The following is a 20,586-nucleotide window of genomic DNA, read 5'->3' on the forward strand; positions in this document are numbered from 1 at the left end:
GTAGAAGATAGGACAGCGTGAATAAGAGAAAGAGTAATTTAACTATGACACATTCATTTAACTTATATAAAAGATAAAGTAGTCATAAAAATATAAATTTTATATTTTTTAAGAAAGAAAAAATAAAAATAAGTAAAAATAATATTAAATAAATATAAAAAATTTAGGTGTGTATATAATATTTTTATAAGAAGAATTTAACTAATTATTATACCCAAACTTCCATCACACAAGGACTTATGTGGCTGTGAATTTTGAAGAATTTGTATGAGTGTGACTCGCACTGAATTATTGTTTGGGTGAGTCAATTCCTGGAACTTAATATGCACCCAACTTGATATTGATAGAATTAAATGTATGCTAATATATTTATGACACCCACCTAATTAATGGACTTACGCGGACTTTGACTCAAGCATAAGTCTTTTTTATCTTATGCATATGGTTTCTGCAACTGGTTGTTAAAGTAAAAAATATAAATTAAAAGTGTTATCATAAAATCGTATCTAACATCCTTTATCAAGATGTTCCACATCACTTCGCCATTAGGATCCAACAACCTGCTGGGTTTATTTTATTTCATATAGGTGCTTTATTATAGTGAAGTTATGAGAGAAAAGAAATTTCAAAGGGGAAAACAATTTTAATTTAGACAACAAACATAAAAAATCAAATTTAAATTAAGAGATTATAACAATATTTAACCATGAGAAATGTATAGTAGGTAATATGATAGTTATGTAGAATCAAAATTAGTTTTGAATGTTGATATTTAAAGGCAAATTTAAGAGGGTTTGAGGTTACTGGCGGGGGAAGAGATGTAAGGCCTATTTTTTCAAAAGCTATCATATAATTTTTTTTGTTAGAGTCAAATTGTACTAACTCATAAGTTAAATATATGCTATTATATTTATGACACGCACCTAATTAAGGAATACATTTTTCCTTAAAAAAGATTGTTTAGAAACGCAGACTTTGACTCGTGAGAATCATAAGTCGTTTTTCTCTTTTCTATGTGGTTTCTGCAACTGATTATGATACTAGTTAGAAGTGTTAGCATAAACTAAAAGAGGCACTCAGCTTGGTTTGTTAAAAATAACAGCGAAGAAAACATGATGGCAAGTGTGTTACTCCTCCAACGTGATTCTGTATTGATGAAGCTATCGTTAATGCTTATTCTTATCAGAAGTGGCAGCGCTCACAACGAGTGCGATGAGGAAAATTTGTCTTGCGGGCCGAACCAACCCCTTATCAGATTTCCCTTCCAACTCGTAAAGGAGATGAAGGAGCCATGCAGTTATCCCCGTCTTTGTCTTTCTTGTACTGAAAAAAATGAGACCATGCTTATGCTTCCAACGACCAAACTCCAAGTCAAAAACATATACTACGAAGAAAAGGAAATTTCCTTAACTGACCCGGAATACTGCTTTTTCAACAAGTTTACGCAAATAATCAATTTTTTTCAGAGTTACCAATTTGAATCAGTACATCGTCACTTGAGCTTCTTCAATTGTACTTCAGCTGGCCATCGACACCTCCGCTACAGGGATGACTCTGTTGGTATCTCATATTCCCAAGATTTGGTCTCCTGTCCAATTTTCATTTCTGATTCTTTAGACAGTGTCCTCGAATTAGATCTAACATCCTGTACCAAGATGTTCGACATCCTTTCGCCAATCGGTTCCACCTACAGGTCTCCCTTGTATTGGAAATGGTTCAAACCAAATTGTTCCGAGTGCGAAGCTAAAGGCAAGAGATGTAAATGGAAGACCAACAACGACACAGAAGGAGACATCGAATGCTTTGAATGCACACGAAAAAGAATTCACGTTTCTAAATCTCTTATTTTTGCTACTACAGGTCATATCAGAGACTCTTACACTTTCGCTTTTTTAATATTGTTTTGTTCCTATTTCCTAGAAATTTGAATGCCAACAAGTGAATGGCCTTACAAAGATTTGAAAAAAAACAGACTAAAACAAAGAAATAAATCTTTATTTTTTTATTTTCTTAATGAAGTCTCCAACCGCTATTGTAGGTTCGATCTTTTTGGGGCTGGTGGTCACTGCTGTCTTTAAGAGCATTGTCTATTTTAGGGAAAAACAAGAAGATCAAGCAAGAGTGGACAAGTTTTTAGAGGACTACAGGGCAGAAAAGCCTGCAAGATTCACCTACGCTGACCTTAAAAGAATCACCAATGGCTTTAGGGAAATGTTAGGAGAAGGAGCTCATGGGGCTGTGTTCAGAGGAAAACTTTCCAGTGAGATACCCGTGGCTGTGAAGATCCTCAACAATACAGAGGGAGAAGGGAATGAGTTCATCAATGAAGTGGGAATTATGGGCAAAATCCATCACATCAACGTGGTGCGCTTGCTTGGCTTCTGTGCAGAAGGACTCCATCGTGCTCTTGTCTACAATTTCTTTCCAAACGGTTCTTTACAAAGCTTCATTTTTCCTCCAGAAGACAAGGACCATTTCCTTGGCTGGGAGAAGCTTCAACACATTGCTCTTGGTATAGCTAAAGGGATTGAGTATCTTCATCAAGGTTGCAATCATCCCATTATTCACTTTGACATCAATCCTCACAACGTGTTACTTGATGACAACTTCACTCCAAAAATATCTGATTTTGGCTTGGCCAAATTGTGTTCCAAGAATCCCAGTTTGGTGTCCATGACAGCTGCAAGGGGAACCTTGGGATACATTGCACCTGAAGTCTTCTCTAGAAACTTTGGAAACGTATCTTACAAGTCTGATATTTACAGTTATGGAATGTTGTTGTTAGAAATGGTTGGTGGGAGGAAGAATGTGGACATGTCTTCTCCAGAAGATTTCCATGTTCTGTACCCTGATTGGATCCATAACCTGGTTGATGGAGATGTGCATATCCATGTTGAGGATGAAGATGATTTTAAGATTGCAAAGAAACTGGCAATTATTGGGCTTTGGTGCATTCAGTGGCAGCCAGGGAACCGTCCATCCATAAAATCTGTGATACACATGCTAGAAACTCAAGAGGAAAACCAGATTGCCGTGCCTCCTAATCCATTTCACTCGGCAACTTCCACTACAGTTAAGGGACCCATTTCGACAAGACGACCTTTGCATTTGGAAGTGATTGAAGAATGATTTACACCGGAAAATATAATCTTTCAATTTGTACAAAATTTATATCAGATGAAAGTTTATGAGACATTGAAGCAAACAAGTTATATAACAAAATTAGTAAAATTGAACTCCAGAGCTCGTTTGTAACTTTACTAGGGGTTGCCATGATCTTTCCATTAGTGTTGGTACTTTTAGAGATTCAACTAGTGACTTTGTTGGTGCTTTTAATATTTTTAATGTTGTTGACGCTCTCACAACAATGATCCGTATTTAACTTTCCCGTTTGAATGATGTAATTCATTATGGTTGGAATGCTACTCACCTATTGTGGTTCAAGCTTTTCATTCCAACTTTAAGGTCGCTTGGAAGATTAAGTAGATGGAATAAATTCAAGTGGATAAATGGTTTTATGGATTTTAAAACTTCTTATAGTTGATAATTAGTTAATGTACCATATTTGATTTTCTTTGGTGAAATTCTTTATCCTTTTGTTTTCAGGAGGTATTTTAGGAATAGATTTAGCCTTTTGGAATATGATTGGTGAGTGTTAATATGCCAACTTAATTGGAAACAACATTCATAGTGATGCAAAACATGTTTTTGTATATAAAAAAAATAAAGAACAGTTTGAGAAAGATTTAAGTACTTAATGAAAGAAAATAAATACACAGAACTAAGTATGTAATTGGAACGGAATAGTACTTGAAAAATTTGAACTAAAAATGAAGTTTCTGACGAGAGACACAACAAAACAAACTTCACTAGCCACACCCATCAACATTACAAACTTCGAGAATGATATACAAATATCCTAATTGTTAATTAACCTTTATTTGATAAATATTTTTTACAGTATAAATTACGCATATATAATATCTAAAAGGCTTAATACCCTTTTGGTCCCCAGTAAGTTGTGTCAATTAAGTTCCTTCTTTTATGTCAATTAAGTTCCTTCTTTTAAAAAAGTGTCAATTGTATCCCGATTTGGTAAAATTTGCCTCAATCAAGTCCCTTCCGTTAAATACTTACAAACGGTGTTAAATTTTTTTTTTCTCTCTTCTACTTTTCTGTGCAAAGCTGATTGTCAGTACTTTTTTCTGTGCACATCTGAATAAAGTGATACAATTACTTTTTCTTTATCATTTAGCATCTGAATATTCTCATTAGTAAAAAAGTTACTTTTTCTTCATCATTTACACTTTTAAGATTGTAATTTTAATTCTATTAATTATTAATATAACTAAACAGATTCAATTTTTAATAATTTTACATGCATAAACTTATTAAATAAAAAATTAACACGTTAATATATAATTAAAATAACTACAGAGAATTATAAATTTATTTAAAAAACATACAGAGGAGAGAACTCTCAAAAATAATTATATTATCATTAACTTTTTACTTAATAAACATATATAAAAATTATTATAAATTAAACTTATCATTAATTTTCAATAAATGTCTTTCCATTGACCTCTGCAAATCTTCGCTCTTCATTTCATCATTTTCTGTTTCTTCTCTCGTTCTCTCCATCTTCAACTACTGCTACTTCTCACTACAATATTGCAACATATCTAATGGAGCAATCCTTCCACTTTCTCTTTCTCTTTTGCCACACTCTACTCTTTCACTAGTAACTTCTCATGTTCCTGTCTTTGTTGGAACCAAGCAACCTGCCACCACCACTCTGTTTCATATTTCTAAAATGGGTTGTTGTGGGACATATCTTATTCTTAATCCTCAAGCAAACATCGCGAGCCACCACTAACAGGTTGCCGAGCCAGGTTGCTCTGTGGGATCACCGGGTACTCCAAACACTGTCGTTTCGGCTGGGGCTGCTCCGGGGAGTGGAACTGTGGGAGGCGGAGAAAGGGGGTGGGATGGTATTGGGGAAGAATTTGAAAGGTTGAGAGGGTTCGATTTTGGGGACAAGGATTTTTGGAGGCTCTGCGGTTTGCGGGCTTAGGGTTGGGTCGTCGGTTAGGGAAGCCAAGGTGGGGAAGCCATCTGCGAAAAGGGAAGGGTTGAGAGAGAGGAGTGACTGTAGACTGGTGCTGGAAAACATGGGGTCCAAGGAGGAGCTGTCGCCGAAATAAATTATCATAACTTGCAGAGAGATTGAGAGTGGGAGAAGTGAGAATAAGGAAAATGATGAAGAAAAAGTAACTTTTTTACTAATGAGAATATTTAGATGCTAAATGATAAAGAAAAAGTAATTGTATCACTTTATTCAGATGTGCACAGAAAAAAGTACTGACAATCAGCTTTGCATAGAAAAGTAGAAGAGAGAGAAAAAAATTTAACACCGTTTGTAAGTATTTAACGGAAGGGACTTGATTGAGGCAAATTTTACCAAATGGGGATACAATTGACACTTTTTTAAAAGAAGGAACTTAATTGACACAACTCACCATATCTGGGGACCAAAGAGGGTATTAAGCCTATCTAAAACTATGTCGTTGACGACCCACTTATTACGAGTAATGATGAGTCCCTTCAGCAATTTTCTCTTCACGTAACTTTCATCACAATTTTAAGAAAAACCTCATATTTTATTTTACTTTTATTATTTTTTGTCGGACTCAACTTTTTGTTTATGTTGGAATGACGTCGAGAAAAACTCCAGATATCTTCGCTCGGTAATGTTTCGTCCACACCGATCGGTCATTCGTGTTCCTGTCTCTCCCTCCGACTCCTCCTTTATTAGTGTCAAAATGAGAGTGACCTGCAGAAAACACTCCAACGCTCAAGTCAGGATTGATCTCTGCAAGCCTAGTGAAAATTAGGAATCCGAGCTTTTACCTTCCTAATCATTTGTTATTTATAGGGTCTCACGGAATCCGAGGACGCTAGTTGTTTTAAACTTGTTCTTTGTCAACCGACCGAGCGGGTATGCCACGGTCAAGGAAATTACCCCACATACTTCTTTTACGTCTACGCCACTATGTTCAAGGACTTGAATGTTCTCCTTCCCTTTTCGGATTTCCAAATGGGTGTTTTGAGGGAGCTTAATGTGGCTCCTACTCAGCTACATCAGAACGGCTGGGCGTTTATGCAGGCATTTACTGCCATCTGCACTGGTTTAGCCCTATACCCCACTCTCGGGGCCTTTCTTCACTTTTTTCATGTACAACCTCATCCGTCCAAACCTTGGGTTTCCTTCTGGACGATCGCGAATAGACACTTGTTGTCTCTTTTTAACAGTTCCTACAAGGACTTTAAAGGGAACTTTTCTAAGGTCGTTCCTCTGGAAGCTGGGTACTTGAACTTCCGTTTCCCGGACGGCGGGCTAAGTTTCCTTTTTACTGGACCAACAACCCCAAAAAGGTTATTTCCTGGCCCAAAACACGGATGACACCCGAGGAGTTGGACTTAGTAAGTCAATTGAGTCAGCTGCCCCCTAAGGCCTCTTCTCGCGTGCTAATCGATTTCCTTAACAACAAAAATCTTCCTTCTAACGTGTTCGGTAAGTTTCTTTTGACCATCTTTTATTGAGCAACCATTTGGAACTTATCTAAATTTATTTTTGATGTGCAGATTACTTGTCCACTATGGATCCAACGAACATCAGTATTTTCGCTCGCCTGTTTGCTCAGAGTGGGGGAAGCACGAGGAAATCAGTGGAAGGGAGTTCCTCTCGTGCCCCCCTGTTGCTGCTATCCCCCCGAAATCACCTCCGGTCCGATCGGCGTGACAAGCACCACTTCCTCCGCCCGCTGTTGAAGTCCAGTCGGCCAAGTCCATTCGTCCTCTTGCCGACAAGGTTCAACAGTCGGAATTGGTACCCAAGAAGAAGCGTAGTAAGAGGGCTCTACCCGATGGTCCTCCGCTCGCTGGGCCCCTGAGTGCCAACTCCTGGGTGTCAAGGCGCATCCATTTTGATCTTTTTTTCTGAAGAAAAAGATCTAATCAAAGGGATGACCGAGGAGGAAGCCTCTAATATGGCCATGGAGTTATCCGCTCGGTCCACGATGTGTTGGGCTTATGCAACTCAGAAGAAGGCCGCTGCTTCTTTCGAACTTCAATCTCTTCAAGAGAAGTTTGATGCAGCTGTAAAGGCCAATCAAGAATTGACACTTCGTCTTGTCGGAACAGAAAGGATAACGGACGAGGACAAGAAGAAAGCCAACACTATACTGGCTGAGGCCCGCTCTGCTCAATGTCGGATGCAACAGTCTACCGGTGATCTGAAACTTGAGCTTCAAAACTCAACTATCAAATACCAAGAGTTGGTGACCGAGAGGGATAGCCTCCTGACCGATCGGGATTTGCTTCGGGCCAGGATATTGAAGTTAGAGGCGGACAACAAATTCTTGGACGATGAAGTAATGACTGAGCATGTGCTTGGTTTTGATAAGGCACTCGCCCAGTGTAACGTCCTCTTTCAAGTTTCGATAGAAGACCCTCGTCTCGACGTGAGCATGATAGTGGTGGATGGAAAACTAGTTCCATTCCATGTTCCTCCACCCTCACCTCTTGTCGTCCCTGATGCTCCGACTCACGTTGAAGTGATCGAAGAGACCGACGGGGCTGATGCTTGAACTTAGGATTTGTTTAGAATTTTATCGCTTTTCTACCTCTGCTTTGTATATGAACATTTATTTTGAATGAAAACATGTCTATCGTGCATGTCTTTCGTCTATGTATGCTTTATACTTGATTTCACGCTTGACTTGTTGTATGCTTTAAACAACATATGCTCTATTGGTGAGAATTCCCGAAAGAGATCTATCCATCCCGCTCGGTTTTAGGTCTTAGGGATTTATTAGGAGCATGCCCTAAGACCAAGAAATCTACCTCACCTGCTCGATTTTAGGTCTTAGGAGTTCACTAGGAGCATGCCCTAAGATCAAGGTGAGAGTCCACAACAAAGAGAAAATGGAGAAGTCAGCACTTAACTCAGACATTCAGCTAAAAGAAAAAAAAATGGTAGTGATTTACTTATTGTAAACATTGATTCATGTGTTTGACCGTGTATAAGGAAAATGTTGATTCACATTTGGAAACTGATTGTAAATGGCAATTTATTGGGTTAATAGTGTAATTGAGTAGAACAAAGTACACTACAGACTTGCAATAAGCATAAAGTACCCTCAAAAACAAGAAAAAAAATAAAAAATCACAACAAAAGAAATGAAAAAACATGAATAAAACAGGGTAGCCCAACCCCATGGCCAATAAGAAATAATAAACCCCTTAAACAAATGACAATCATAGCCCAAGCATTACCACATAGAAGCTAAGAGCCAATCCACTAACAACTGAATGAACCAAAGGATAGTATATTAAAGAGTATCATAGGCTGATCATCATCTTCATATCTTTTTTACCTTGTTTGGAGTTAGGACCACCTTCTAGCCCCAATTCATAGCATTAGTTTAAAGAAAAGGCTTTGAAATCATACCCAACTATAAGATTGAAATACAGAAAGGGAGCAAGATACCAAATAAATGTAATAGTTGTCATACCCTGTCCAGTTGACTGGTGGAACCAACATAGGCATATAAGGAATGACCATATTTTTTGCCTGTAGAAAAATGGAAAATTTCAAAAGAAATACACACACACACACAAAATAAGATATTAAGATGCAATCATCAATTGAGAACTGATTGAATTAAATTGTACCTACGCTTTAGCTTTGATACCCAATAAGATAGGCTAATAAACCTCTGAAAATTGATGTCATTCAATCAAAGAGATACGGAGAGAGTCATGTGAGAGATAAAAGGAGCAATTTGTTCATTAACAACCATCTCCCCAATATAGCATGAAATTCTCCCACTGAAAAAACTCTATTCATCTACACCCAAAGACTTGACAATAAAATATGGATTCTACATAACCACTGGCCACACCATAGGCTATGGCGGGGACAAAAGTATATTTAAAATGATGAAATAAGCTTTGATGTGCCACAAGCATGACTACAACACCAATTAACTCCAGCGTAAGCAGGTAAATTTACTATCACCCACATTGGGCAACAAAATCGATTTAGCAAACTGATAGGCCCATTTAGCAAAACACAAGAGATAATGAAAAGAACAACAGAGCACAATACTGGAGAGATGTCCTTCGATGCGATAAGCAAGGAACTGGGCTTGAAGATCCTTCATCGCGAATTTGGAATTTAGGTTAAGTTTTATATCATTAATCATCCTTTGTCTTTTTGATTGTCACTAAAATATCATTTACATACAACAATAAGTACAACCAATATCCTTTTTCGAGTATGTATATACAATTATCATTGCTACATCTCTTGAAATTCAACTTCATTAAGAAATCATCAATTTTCTTGTACCACTGCTTGGGACTCTGTTTTAAGCCATGCAAGGATTTTTGCAGGGTGCATACCCTATCATCGAGTGTAAATCCTTCCGGTTGGCTCATATAGATTGTTTCCTCCAAATCTCCATGTAGGGAAGTAGTCTTAATGTCCAACTTCTCCATATATAAATCAAACTGGTTTACAATTGACATTAAAATTCTCACTAGGCAGTGTTTACCACAAGTGTAAAAATCTCATTGTTGTCCACACCTTCGACTTGGTTAAACCCTTTTGCCACCAATCTTGACTTGAATCGAGCCTTTTGAACCCCCAAAATCCCACTCTTTTTCTTGAAGATCATTTGCATCCAATTACCTTCTGGCCTTTAGGTAGCTTTACAAGTCTCCATGTGTTATTCTTTCTGAGTGCTCCAAGTTCTTCTTCCATGGCACACAACCAAAATTTTCTTTCTTCACTCTCAAGTGCCTCTTTGAAGTTTCTTGGTTCATCTTATTCATTTATCTCTTCAGTTGTATGCAAAGCATAGCATATTAAATCAACTTGACCAAACCTTCTCGTTGGTTTGGAGATTATTCTCTCCCTATCATGGACAAGTTGATAGTCATTGGTGGCTTGATTTAAATCCCTTGGATTCGAAACTGGGTGCTCAATGTCATTTGATGAACTTTCTGGGTCATTATCAAGATCTTGTTGAGCTTTATCAATAAGAGTCTCCATCTCAAATTGTGTTTTCTCCTTCTCAGGTTCCTGATTTAAAGTATTCATCCACATCCTTGTTGCTTCATCAAAAATCAAATCTCTGCTAATTATGAGTTTGGATGGTTATGGATCCATCCTCCACAATTTGTATCCTTTAACTCCTTTTTCATACCCGAGAAACGCACATTTCTCAGCTCTAGCTTCCAGCTTGTCTTTCTTTACAAGAGCAAAAGTCAAAGCTTTAAACACCCTTAGCTTTGAGTAGTTTGCAGGTTTACCACTCCAGACTTTCACTTGTGTTTTATTCTCTATTGCAAAAGATGGACTCCTATTTATCAAATATATTGTTGTGTTAACAACTTCACCCTATAATACCTTGGGTAATCTAACACTCAAGATCACACACCTAACCTTTTCAAGAATGGTTCTATTCATTCTTTCAGCAAGACTAATTTGTTGCGGGGTTGCAACCACAATTTTATGTCTCTTAATGCCATGTTTGGCATAATAGTTATTAAAAATATCAGAGAAGAATTCAAGACCATTATCAGTCCTTAATACCTTTAACTTGGATCCATGTTGAATTTCAGTTTGAGTATGACAATCTTTAAACTTATGAAATGTTTCTATTTTGTTTCTCAAGATATAAACCCATGCCCTTCTTGAGCTATCATCAATAATACTCAAGAAATAGGATCCTCCTCCATGAGTTTGAGTCCTGGATGGGCCCCATAAATTTGCATGAAAGTACTCAAAAGGTTTTGAGTAAGTGTGCTAGCTTACTCCAAATTTCACTCTATGAGCTTTGCCCAAAACACACAGGTCACAAAACTCCAATTTATGAAGTTTATCACCCATCAACACTTGTTGTTTCTCCAATTCGAGTAGCCCCTTCTCACTTATATGGCTCAACCTCAAATGCCATGATTTTGTCTTGTCTTCCATGGATTGGCTTGCAATAGCTACATGAGATATAACCGTGGATCCATCCAATATGTACAAGCCATTAATGTGACTATCTTTGGCAATTACAGAAGCTCCTATGGCCACCTTCATCAACCCATTCTAAACCTTTGTTGAATATCCCATAAGGTCAAAAGCACTTATGGAAATCAGATTCTTTTCCAGTTCTGGAACATACCTCATTCCTTGCAGCAACATCTCATGATTATTGAACATTCTAAGTTTAATCACCCAAATGCCTTGCACTTTTCAGGCTTTATCGTTCCCAAGGAGTACTATTCCACACTTCTTCAAAACAAGATTCTCGAAGTAATGTTTGATTGGACACATATGGTATGTGCGTCCAAAATCCATAACCCAACTTTTTTGTGAATCATCGGATGAAGCAACCAAAACTCCAACAGATTCCTAGCACCCAAAGTCTCTACAACATCAACAATTTCTTTCACCCGAGAGTCATGGACACCTTTCTCAGGACAATGCTTCTTAATGTGGCCTATCTTATGGCGTCTAAAGTATCGAACCTGCTTCTTGGCCTCTTGCTTTGCCTTGCTTGATTTTCCTTCTCCCTTCTTCCCCTTTACTCTCGAGGCTGCAAGTCCAAAACATACTTCTCCCATATTCTTGGAATCTTGAAGTTTCGGAAACTCCTTGGTTTGGATGGAGGTGATGACTTCTTCTAAAGTGATCACTTGATCTTTCCCATACAGTAAGGCATCTTTGAAAGGTTTTAGGCAAAGCATTTAGAAGAATCACAGTTTTATCTTCATCTTCAAGTTTTACCCCAATGTTCTCAAGATTATCAATGATCTTATTGAAATCAGCAAGTTGTTCCTCGATGGATCTTGACTCCGTCATCTTGAACGAATAAAGTTATTATTTCAAGCATAATCTATGGGCTAAAGATCTAGTCATGTATAATGACTCCAATCTTGTCCATATTTCGATTGCACTTCTTTCTTTTGCAACCTCTTTTACAGTCTTGTTGCCAAGACACAAGATAATGACACTTCTGACCTTATCTATCATGTTCTTCTTCTCCGCTTGTGATAAGACTGGTGACATACTGGTCTCACCCTTCAAGGCTTCATCACAACCTTGCTGGATTAAGATAGTTTTCATCTTGATCTTCCACAACCTAAAATCGTTTGATATATTGAACTCCTCAATATGAAATTTTGTTGCCATTATTTCTTGGTGAAGGAATATAGAAGTCTTTGTCTCGTTTGATGTCCCCACTAACAGTGCCACTTGTTAAGTCTCACGTACAAACAAGACAAAAAAAAGAAGAGAAGAGAAAGATATTCAGAGAAACTGATTTTTATTCATTAACCAAAAAGAGAATACATCATGTGTATATGTTTTAGAAAAATATGCCACTAGGTAAAAACAGAACCGTTAAACCGGTTATGAGGAGAACCCTATATGAAGAGTCAAACTGCAACAAAAAGGATGCTCTTCTTGGCTATGGTTGATTCGAAGGACTACCAATAAAACCAAGAACCGCTGCAATTTATGACGCAATAAAAAATTCAGATACAGCCAGAGAATTCAATTAAAAAAGCTTCATCATTGCCCGTTCCACCAAAGGAAGTTGGAGGAGATGCTGGCAAGAATGCTGAGTTCCCCAGTTGTTGTTATGTTATGCCAATAAAGACATGGCTTTCCCCTCAAGTTAAGGTTTTCATGTCATATACATCTAATGAAACCGGTGAAATCAAGAGCATAAATTTTATAGGAAACGGGGAAAGATAATCACGTGGTCTAGGGCTAATCATCAACATTCAGTTGAAACAAAGAAAGAACAGTAATGCAGAGAAGTTGGATCCAGTCTGTTTTCGTGTAGGAAACATGTTACTGTAGCAATACAGAAGTAAATCTAACAATGCAGAACTGTAAAGTGCCTGTTTATGTGGTTACCCTGACAAATTGAACTCACTACCCTGGTTAACGTTAGCATGCTAAAATCAGGTCACATTATTAACCAAACTAGGATTTAAAACATGATCTACTATGTTAAATTACTTTTTCATCTATTACTTCAGAAATTAAACAGGACAATAACTGAACTTTTTCCTAACACCCATACTACCCATCAACCAATCAAATAATCATTAAGAATACAGCCTCAACGTGTAAGCTTTTGTCATGGAGTCATCTTTATGCATGAGTTGCCTTTGGCCTAAAACAATCAATATGGCACAAACCAACCGATCTCACCATTTCACCAAAACTGCAGCAAAAGATAGAAAAAAAGTAAGGCATAACATTAGCAGAACTGACATGAGCACATCAAACGTGATTTGTAACTGATCGGTCAATGCTATTTCTTGCTCTCAGGAATTTCTGCTCCGTTACATGCTTTCTCAGAGCGGTCTATACTCTTTCTTGATTTATCTTTCTTGTCAGCTCTTGACTTTTCTTTATGATCTGTGCTTATCCTTGGCTTTTCTTTGAAGTCAAAACTTCGTCTCAAAGTCTCCCTTAGATCCATACTGAGTCTAGGTTTCTCTCTAAAATCTGTGCTACTCCTAGGTCTGTCCAGTTGATCAGGAACCGGTTCAGATCCAGTTTTTTTATACGGTGGCCTCTCAATAACAACAATAAATTTCCTGAGGTGCTTTATATATTCAGGGTAAAGCTCCAGGTAACAATGACTTCCTCCTTTAATCCACAGGCGTTCGTACTTTTGTATGCAATGTTCCCAAAGTTGCTTCCCGAAGGAGCAATGAACTACATTATCAGCTGTTCCCTAAACGATACATATGTCAACACAAAAGAAAAACCATCTTATTATATATAAAATGGCTCGAAAGTTGAAAGTGATAGGTTGATTGCATTTGGCTACTGACAGAACAGTTGACCAATTAAAAAAGTCTAGCACACTATGTTCCCCAACATCAAATTTAACTGGTCAGCTAAGTGTTCATTTAAATAAGGCATATCTCCATTTGATATCCTAGTTGTACACTATGTATGCATATAAACCACGTTGATATGCTTTCTCTCTAACTTAAGGTCACACAACAAGAAAAACACGTCCTAACAGAATTTGAATTGAGCTGTTTTAAAATTGATAAAAAAGTTGAAATGAATGTAAAAACTCGAATACATGAAAAGGCTGTGTAGAATGATATCACTAATGTAGCATGGAATACCTATAATCTACCAGGTTACAAAATCTAAGCCATGGATATTTTCAGAATAATAGTTCCCACATGAAAAATTAAAAACCTTGTTTTAAGTTATTCAAATTACCAAATGTTGACAGATCACTCCAGAATACTCATAAAGATATGAAACTTCATTTTAGATAACAGCTAAGTCGGTTAATAAAAGAAAGAGTGATCTGGAAAGCCTTACAATTTCTCATTGCATTAGGCAATTCGGAAGTTAGTGGACTGTGGTCAACGGTATATAAAGAATTATAGAAACATATCATCGCAAGCACGACAAATTTGGTAGTCAGAATCCACATATCACTAAGGTCTATTATATCAATAAGAACAACCAGAGACATGTATGCGGTGGCAATTAGGGGATTGGTTTGGGAGTGTATTGTAGCAACCTTCATAACTGGCAAGGGAGGAGCGATCTGTCCAACTAGTGAAATGAAACAAGCAAAGGGAAGAGAGGAAGTAGAGGGTAAGAAACTTTCGTCAGCACAGTGACTTCAGCAGCAGTATGATAGACTTTTAGTTCCAGTGTTGTAAAAGTCAATACATTTATTATACTGATTAAATGACAACATAAAAAAGGACCCTTTAAATGATTGGTGGATATAGACTATTTACTTGTAATTAAATTAAATTTCTTGTTCTTTAGCCGTTCAACATAAATCATCTACTTCTTTCGACTTTACTTACGTGAATATGTTATTCTATGATTAAATGTTCTATTCGTAATTCTTTAATTCTATCGTTCTTAACAGCATTCCAATTTTTCTAGGATTTAAAAATGAAAAAACTATCACATAAGGTAAACTCTTAAAATTTTTTAAAAACATGTACAGACTGACGTGATGCATCTCAATTCAAGTGATTAACAACATTACAGCTAAATCACACGGTTACTATTTCAAGAGGCATCATACAGAGCTCAACAAACCCATATGATCTAGAGTCTGTTTGAAAAAAAAAATAGAAAAACTTTTAAGAACTTCTCTGTCAGAAATAAAAAAAAAAAAACTCAATATTTCTCATAAAGAAGATTTGAAAAGCAGATCCAGTATCATGTAAAATAAATAAAAAAACTATTAAGCAGAGAAAAATCCCTTACCTTACCAGAAGACTGACCGTAACCAGAATAGTCATAACTACAAGAAAAAAATGAAAAATTGGTACTGTGAATAAACAACGTGACATGACATTAGAAGTAACAACAACAACAATGGTAACATGATGTAATGTATGTGCAGGGAGTAGTTACCATAAGGGGTTGACTCGGAGGTGGTGACTCAACTCGGAGAACAACTCATACATCCGACCCAGATCGGCGGCGTTGCCGTGGGAATAGAGCAGAGTGGAGGAGGCGGAAGGTTTTGCAATTAGATGGCAACGATGGTGTTCCCTCGTCTGGTGCAGAGCTTCAAAACGTCGACGTTTTCCCTGGTGGCCACCCCCGTCATCTTCAGCTTCCCCGTCACGGCATCCACCCCGACACCGTAGGACGGCGGATTAGGGGGGAAGAACGCGAACTTCGCCGCCATCGACGACGTGACCGCCCCCATTAGTTAATAATTATCTGTGTTCCCAAGTTTGGAATCAATTTGGAAAAAGAAGAAGAGAAGGCGCTGTGTTTTGTGGCCTTGCAATGCTCAAAGCTTCTCCATCAAACTCACTCATCTAAACCCTGCCACCATATGCATTTTGTACTCTTTTCTCAACCCAAATGAACCCCGTCAAGAAATTAACATTTTCCCATATTTTCCACAAATGTTCCAATCTTAAAGCTCAAAATCCTGGCAAGCAAGCCCATGCCCAGATGATTGTAACTGGTTTTGTGCCCAACATATATGTTGCCAACTGCTTAATTCAATTCTATTGTAAAGGTTCCAATGTGGGATATGCATTCAATGTGTTTGACAGAATGCCTGAAAGGGACGTAATCTCTTGGAATACTATGATATTTGGATATGCTGGAGTAGGGAATATGGGATTTGCACAGTCTTTGTTTGACACAATGCCCGAAAGAGATGTGGTTTCGTGGAATTCTTTGCTCTCTTGTTATTTACATAATGGTGCTAATCGAAAGTCAATTGAAATATTTGTCAAGATGAGATCACTGAAAATCACACATGACTATGCTTCATTTGCTGTTGTTTTAAAAGCTTGTTTAGGTATTGAAGACTATGGTTTAGGGCTTCAGGTGCACTGCCTTGCAATTCAGATGGGTTTTGTGAAAGATGTGGTGACAGGTAGTGCTCTAGTAGATATGTACTCAAAATTTAAGAAACTGGATGATGCTTTTAAGGTTTTCCGTGAAATGCCAGTGAGAAATTTGGTGTGCTGGAATGCTGTAATTGCGGGCCATGTTCAGAACGAGCGGTTTATTGAAGGACTAAAATTGTTTAAGGATTTGCTGAAAGTAGGTATGGGGGTGAGTCAATCAACCTATGCTAGTGTATTCAGATCATGTGCGGGATTATCTGCATTGAAATTGGGTACACAGATGCATGGTCACGCTTTAAAGACTGATTTTGGATATGACTGTATAGTTGGAACTGCCACATTGGACATGTACTCAAAATGTGGCAGAATGTCTGATGCCTGGAAGGTATTTAACATGTTGCCTAATCCTCCTCGGCAATCTTATAATGCCATTATTGTTGGATATGCTCGGAAAGAACAAGGTTTTAAGGCTTTAGAGATTTTTCAATTTTTACAGAGGACTTACTTAGGCTTTGACGACATTAGTTTGTCTGGTGCTTTGACTGCTTGTTCAATGATCAAAGGCCATTTGGAGGGAATCCAGCTACATGGATTAGCGGTCAAATGTGGTTTAGAGATTAATATTTGTGTTGCGAATACAATTTTAGACATGTATGGCAAGTGTGGAGCTCTAATGGAAGCTTGTTTAATATTTGACGACATGGAGAGAAGGGATGCTGTGTCTTGGAATGCAATCATTGCGGCTCATGAGCAAAATAAAGAAATAGAGAAAACACTTTCACTCTTTGTTTCAATGCAGCGATCAGCAATGGAACCTGATGATTTTACTTACGGTAGTGTTGTAAAGGCATGTGCCGGTCAGCAAGCTTTAAACAATGGTATGGAGATCCATGGAAGAATTATTAAGTCTGGTATGGGGTTAGACTGTTTTGTTGGCAATGCGCTTGTTGATATGTATAGCAAGTGTGGAATGCTAACGGAGGCAGAAAAGATCCACGACAGACTGGAAGAGCAGACAACTGTTTCCTGGAATTCAATCATCTCAGGATTCTCATCACAAAAGCAAAGTGAAAATGCTCAGATATATTTTTCTCAGATGCTGGAAAAGGGTGTAATACCCGACAACTTTACATATGCTACAGTTCTTGATATCTGTGCTAATATGGCCACCGTAGAACTTGGAAAACAGATTCATGCTCAGATTTTAAAGTTACAGTTGCATTCAGATGTGTACATTGCCAGCACACTTGTAGATATGTATTCAAAGTGTGGAAATATGCGGGATTCCAGGCTAATGTTTGAGAAAGCACCAAAGCGGGATTTTGTCACTTGGAGTGCCATGATCTGTGCATATGCATACCATGGTCTTGGAGAAGAAGCCATTAAATTATTCGAGGAGATGCAGCTTTTGAATGTGAAACCAAATCATACAGTTTTTATTTCAGTCCTCAGAGCTTGTGCACATATGGGTTATGTGGACAGAGGGTTACACTACTTTCAGGAAATGCTAAGTCACTATGGTTTAGATCCCCATATGGAACACTATTCGTGTATGGTAGATCTATTAGGGAGGTCAGGCCAAGTAAATGAAGCTTTAAAACTTATTGAAAGCATGCCTTTTGAGGCTGATGATGTAATATGGAGAACTTTGCTCAGTAATTGCAAGATGCAAGGGAATATAGAAGTTGCAGAAAAAGCAGCAAATTATTTATTGCAGTTAGACCCTCAAGATTCTTCAGCGTATGTTCTTTTATCTAATGTATATGCTAACGCAGGGATGTGGAGTGAAGTTGCAAAAATAAGAAGTGTAATGAAGAACTGCAAGTTAAAGAAGGAGCCGGGCTGTAGCTGGATTGAAATAAGAGATGAGGTACACACATTTCTTGTTGGAGACAAAGCACATCCAAGATCTGAAGTGATATATGAGCAAATTCATTTGCTTGTGGACGAGATGAAGTGGGCTGGTTATGTTCCAGATATTGAGTTCTTACTTGATGAGGAGGTGGAAGAACAGGATCCTTATGAGGGGCCCAAAGCTACCATTTGTAGTATGAGATAATAATGTAGGAAGCATTTCAAATGATGCTTACAATGGTTTACGGGGGCCTCTTAAAGAGCATCAATAGTTTGGTGGGTTTATCTAGCAATCTGACCACCTCAAACATATATCATAGTTCTCAGCTTGTAATACTCTATATCTAAAGAAATAACATGTGATTAGAGTCGTCAGATGTTCTTCATTTGATTAATAAACCAGATGCACATTCTCATACCATTGGATCATTATGAACAGATTCATGCAACCATCGATACCAATCTTGGAATCCCTTTTGGTTCTGTGCTCTATGTATTCACTTACATGTTACCCTAGAATAGAATAGACAAATGAAAATGGAAAGGTATAAGCCATTCTTTATCCCTAGTAATGTAGCATTCATAATTCAATATTGTTCACACCCGTTAGTTCTGTAGCAGTGTTATTTTATATTCTACTTTTTTTCTTTCAGTCTCTTTTTCTCAAGTTAAAGTTACTATGTATGTCTATGATTAGATGTACTCGTAGGCTTAGGGTTTTTTTAAAGCTTAATTTGCTATATAAGAGGGGTTTGTTGCTGTATTGTGTCCTTTCTTAAATTATTATTTAAAAGTATTGGCAAATTTTCTATACTAAACCTTTTGTTCTATTTCTCTAATTAATAACTTGAAAGCCAGGTATTTGGCTGTGATTTATTTCACTTGTGAGTGAATAACACCTTTTGTCAGCTGTATTCTGTTATTTAGATTTTTACATCTGTCATTATTGCTTGATTTCTGTCAGTTATTTACAGCTGTCACTGCTAGGTTTTACACGAGCTTCTGTAGTTTACAACTTCTCTATATTTTCCTCTCAGTTTTTCTCTTAATACACTTTGTCCTATCATTTTTATCTTCCTAGTTATACTGAGTGCTACTTCTTCAACCCCAAGGATTTCAGACATTACCTTGTTATGGATGATGTACTCGATGTTCTTTTACTATTTGACACTGTTACTGTTTCTGCTTTCCTTTATTTGTTATAGTTTGTATTTTGATATTCTCAAATAAATACAACCAATTATTAATTGCATAATTTGATGCGTTGGATGCAGTTGTTGTGAGACATTTCAAGATGCTTCAAAGCTATTAGACGGGCTCCGTGTGTTTGATAACCAGGTCTATGGCGTAGCTCATGGCCTACTTATGGGTCATGGGCAAGGCATATGGGATCAGGCTCAGACTTTTTGATGAACTTGAGCACATGGATTCTTCAACAGCATCTGCATTTTATAATGCTCTGACTGATATGTTGTGGCATTTTGGTCAGGTAAAATTGAGTACTTAGAATATTGCTACTTATGCATATGTTACCTTTGTAATTTTCTACGACATGTGTTGTATTGATGTCTTATCAGTGGAATGATTAATATTAGGAGTTTACGGTAGATGCACCCTTTCGTTTACATTGATCTAACTTTTCCATTTTTTTTCTGTTTTTATAATAAATTGATTTTTGCATCAGAAACTTGGGACTCAAATGGTTGTGATTGAAGGGAGAAACCGAAATGTGTGGAAAGGGGGCTGGTCTACTGAATGCTTAGACCTACATCTGACGTCTTGTGGAGCAGCCTGTGCAATGGTGCATTCATGGTTGCTCGAATTGCGAACCACTGTTTTTGGAGGACAGAAGCCACCTCCTATATTGAGGTTTTGAAGTTTTCCCTCTTAAGATTATTGTTATCCTTTAATTAGATTGGTTAGGATTGAAGTTGTAATCATAATCTTTTTGCAGCATATTAACTGGATGGGGCAAGCATAGCAAAGTAGTGGGCAACGGTGCTTTAAGAAAGGCTGTTGAGGCACTCCTGAATGGCATTGGTGCACCCTTTCAGATAGCTGAGTGTAATTTGGGGAGGTTTGTATCAGACGGAACTGAAGTAGCTGCCTGGTTGAGACAACCCAGCACCCTGAATGTGCTACTTCTCCATGATTACATTGTTTATTCTCAACCAGTTGAGAGAAACCAAACATTTAACATACCATCTCTTGGAGCTTTGTAATGATCAAGATTTTAAATCAAGATTCAAATTATGAATTGCAAAGTTCATTTTG

The 20,586-nt window shown here is 37.5% G+C and overlaps 2 protein-coding genes and 1 pseudogene across 2 annotated transcripts; 2 read left to right on the forward strand and 1 right to left on the reverse strand.

Annotated features, from left to right (window-relative positions):
- Positions 1-985: 985 nt before the first annotated feature.
- LOC108337286 (rust resistance kinase Lr10) lies at positions 986-3,241 on the forward strand. The gene is made up of 2 exons (XM_017573778.2): positions 986-1,860; positions 2,039-3,241. Exons 1-2 carry the CDS (start codon positions 1,113-1,115, stop codon positions 3,127-3,129), a joined length of 1,839 nt encoding a protein of 612 aa, XP_017429267.2. The 5' UTR covers positions 986-1,112; the 3' UTR covers positions 3,130-3,241.
- Positions 3,242-12,871: 9,630 nt separating this feature from the next.
- On the reverse strand, positions 12,872-15,797 carry LOC128197739 (uncharacterized; annotated as a pseudogene).
- Positions 15,775-20,513, forward strand: LOC108320258 (pentatricopeptide repeat-containing protein At3g02330, mitochondrial-like). The gene is made up of 4 exons (XM_052880256.1): positions 15,775-18,857; positions 19,587-19,801; positions 19,997-20,181; positions 20,267-20,513. Exon 1 carries the CDS (start codon positions 15,959-15,961, stop codon positions 18,515-18,517), a length of 2,559 nt encoding a protein of 852 aa, XP_052736216.1. The 5' UTR covers positions 15,775-15,958; the 3' UTR covers positions 18,518-18,857; positions 19,587-19,801; positions 19,997-20,181; positions 20,267-20,513.
- Positions 20,514-20,586: the final 73 nt, after the last annotated feature.

The sequence above is a fragment of the Vigna angularis genome, chromosome 7 (assembly GCF_016808095.1).
Source record: "Vigna angularis cultivar LongXiaoDou No.4 chromosome 7, ASM1680809v1, whole genome shotgun sequence".
NCBI lineage: Eukaryota > Viridiplantae > Streptophyta > Magnoliopsida > Fabales > Fabaceae > Vigna > Vigna angularis.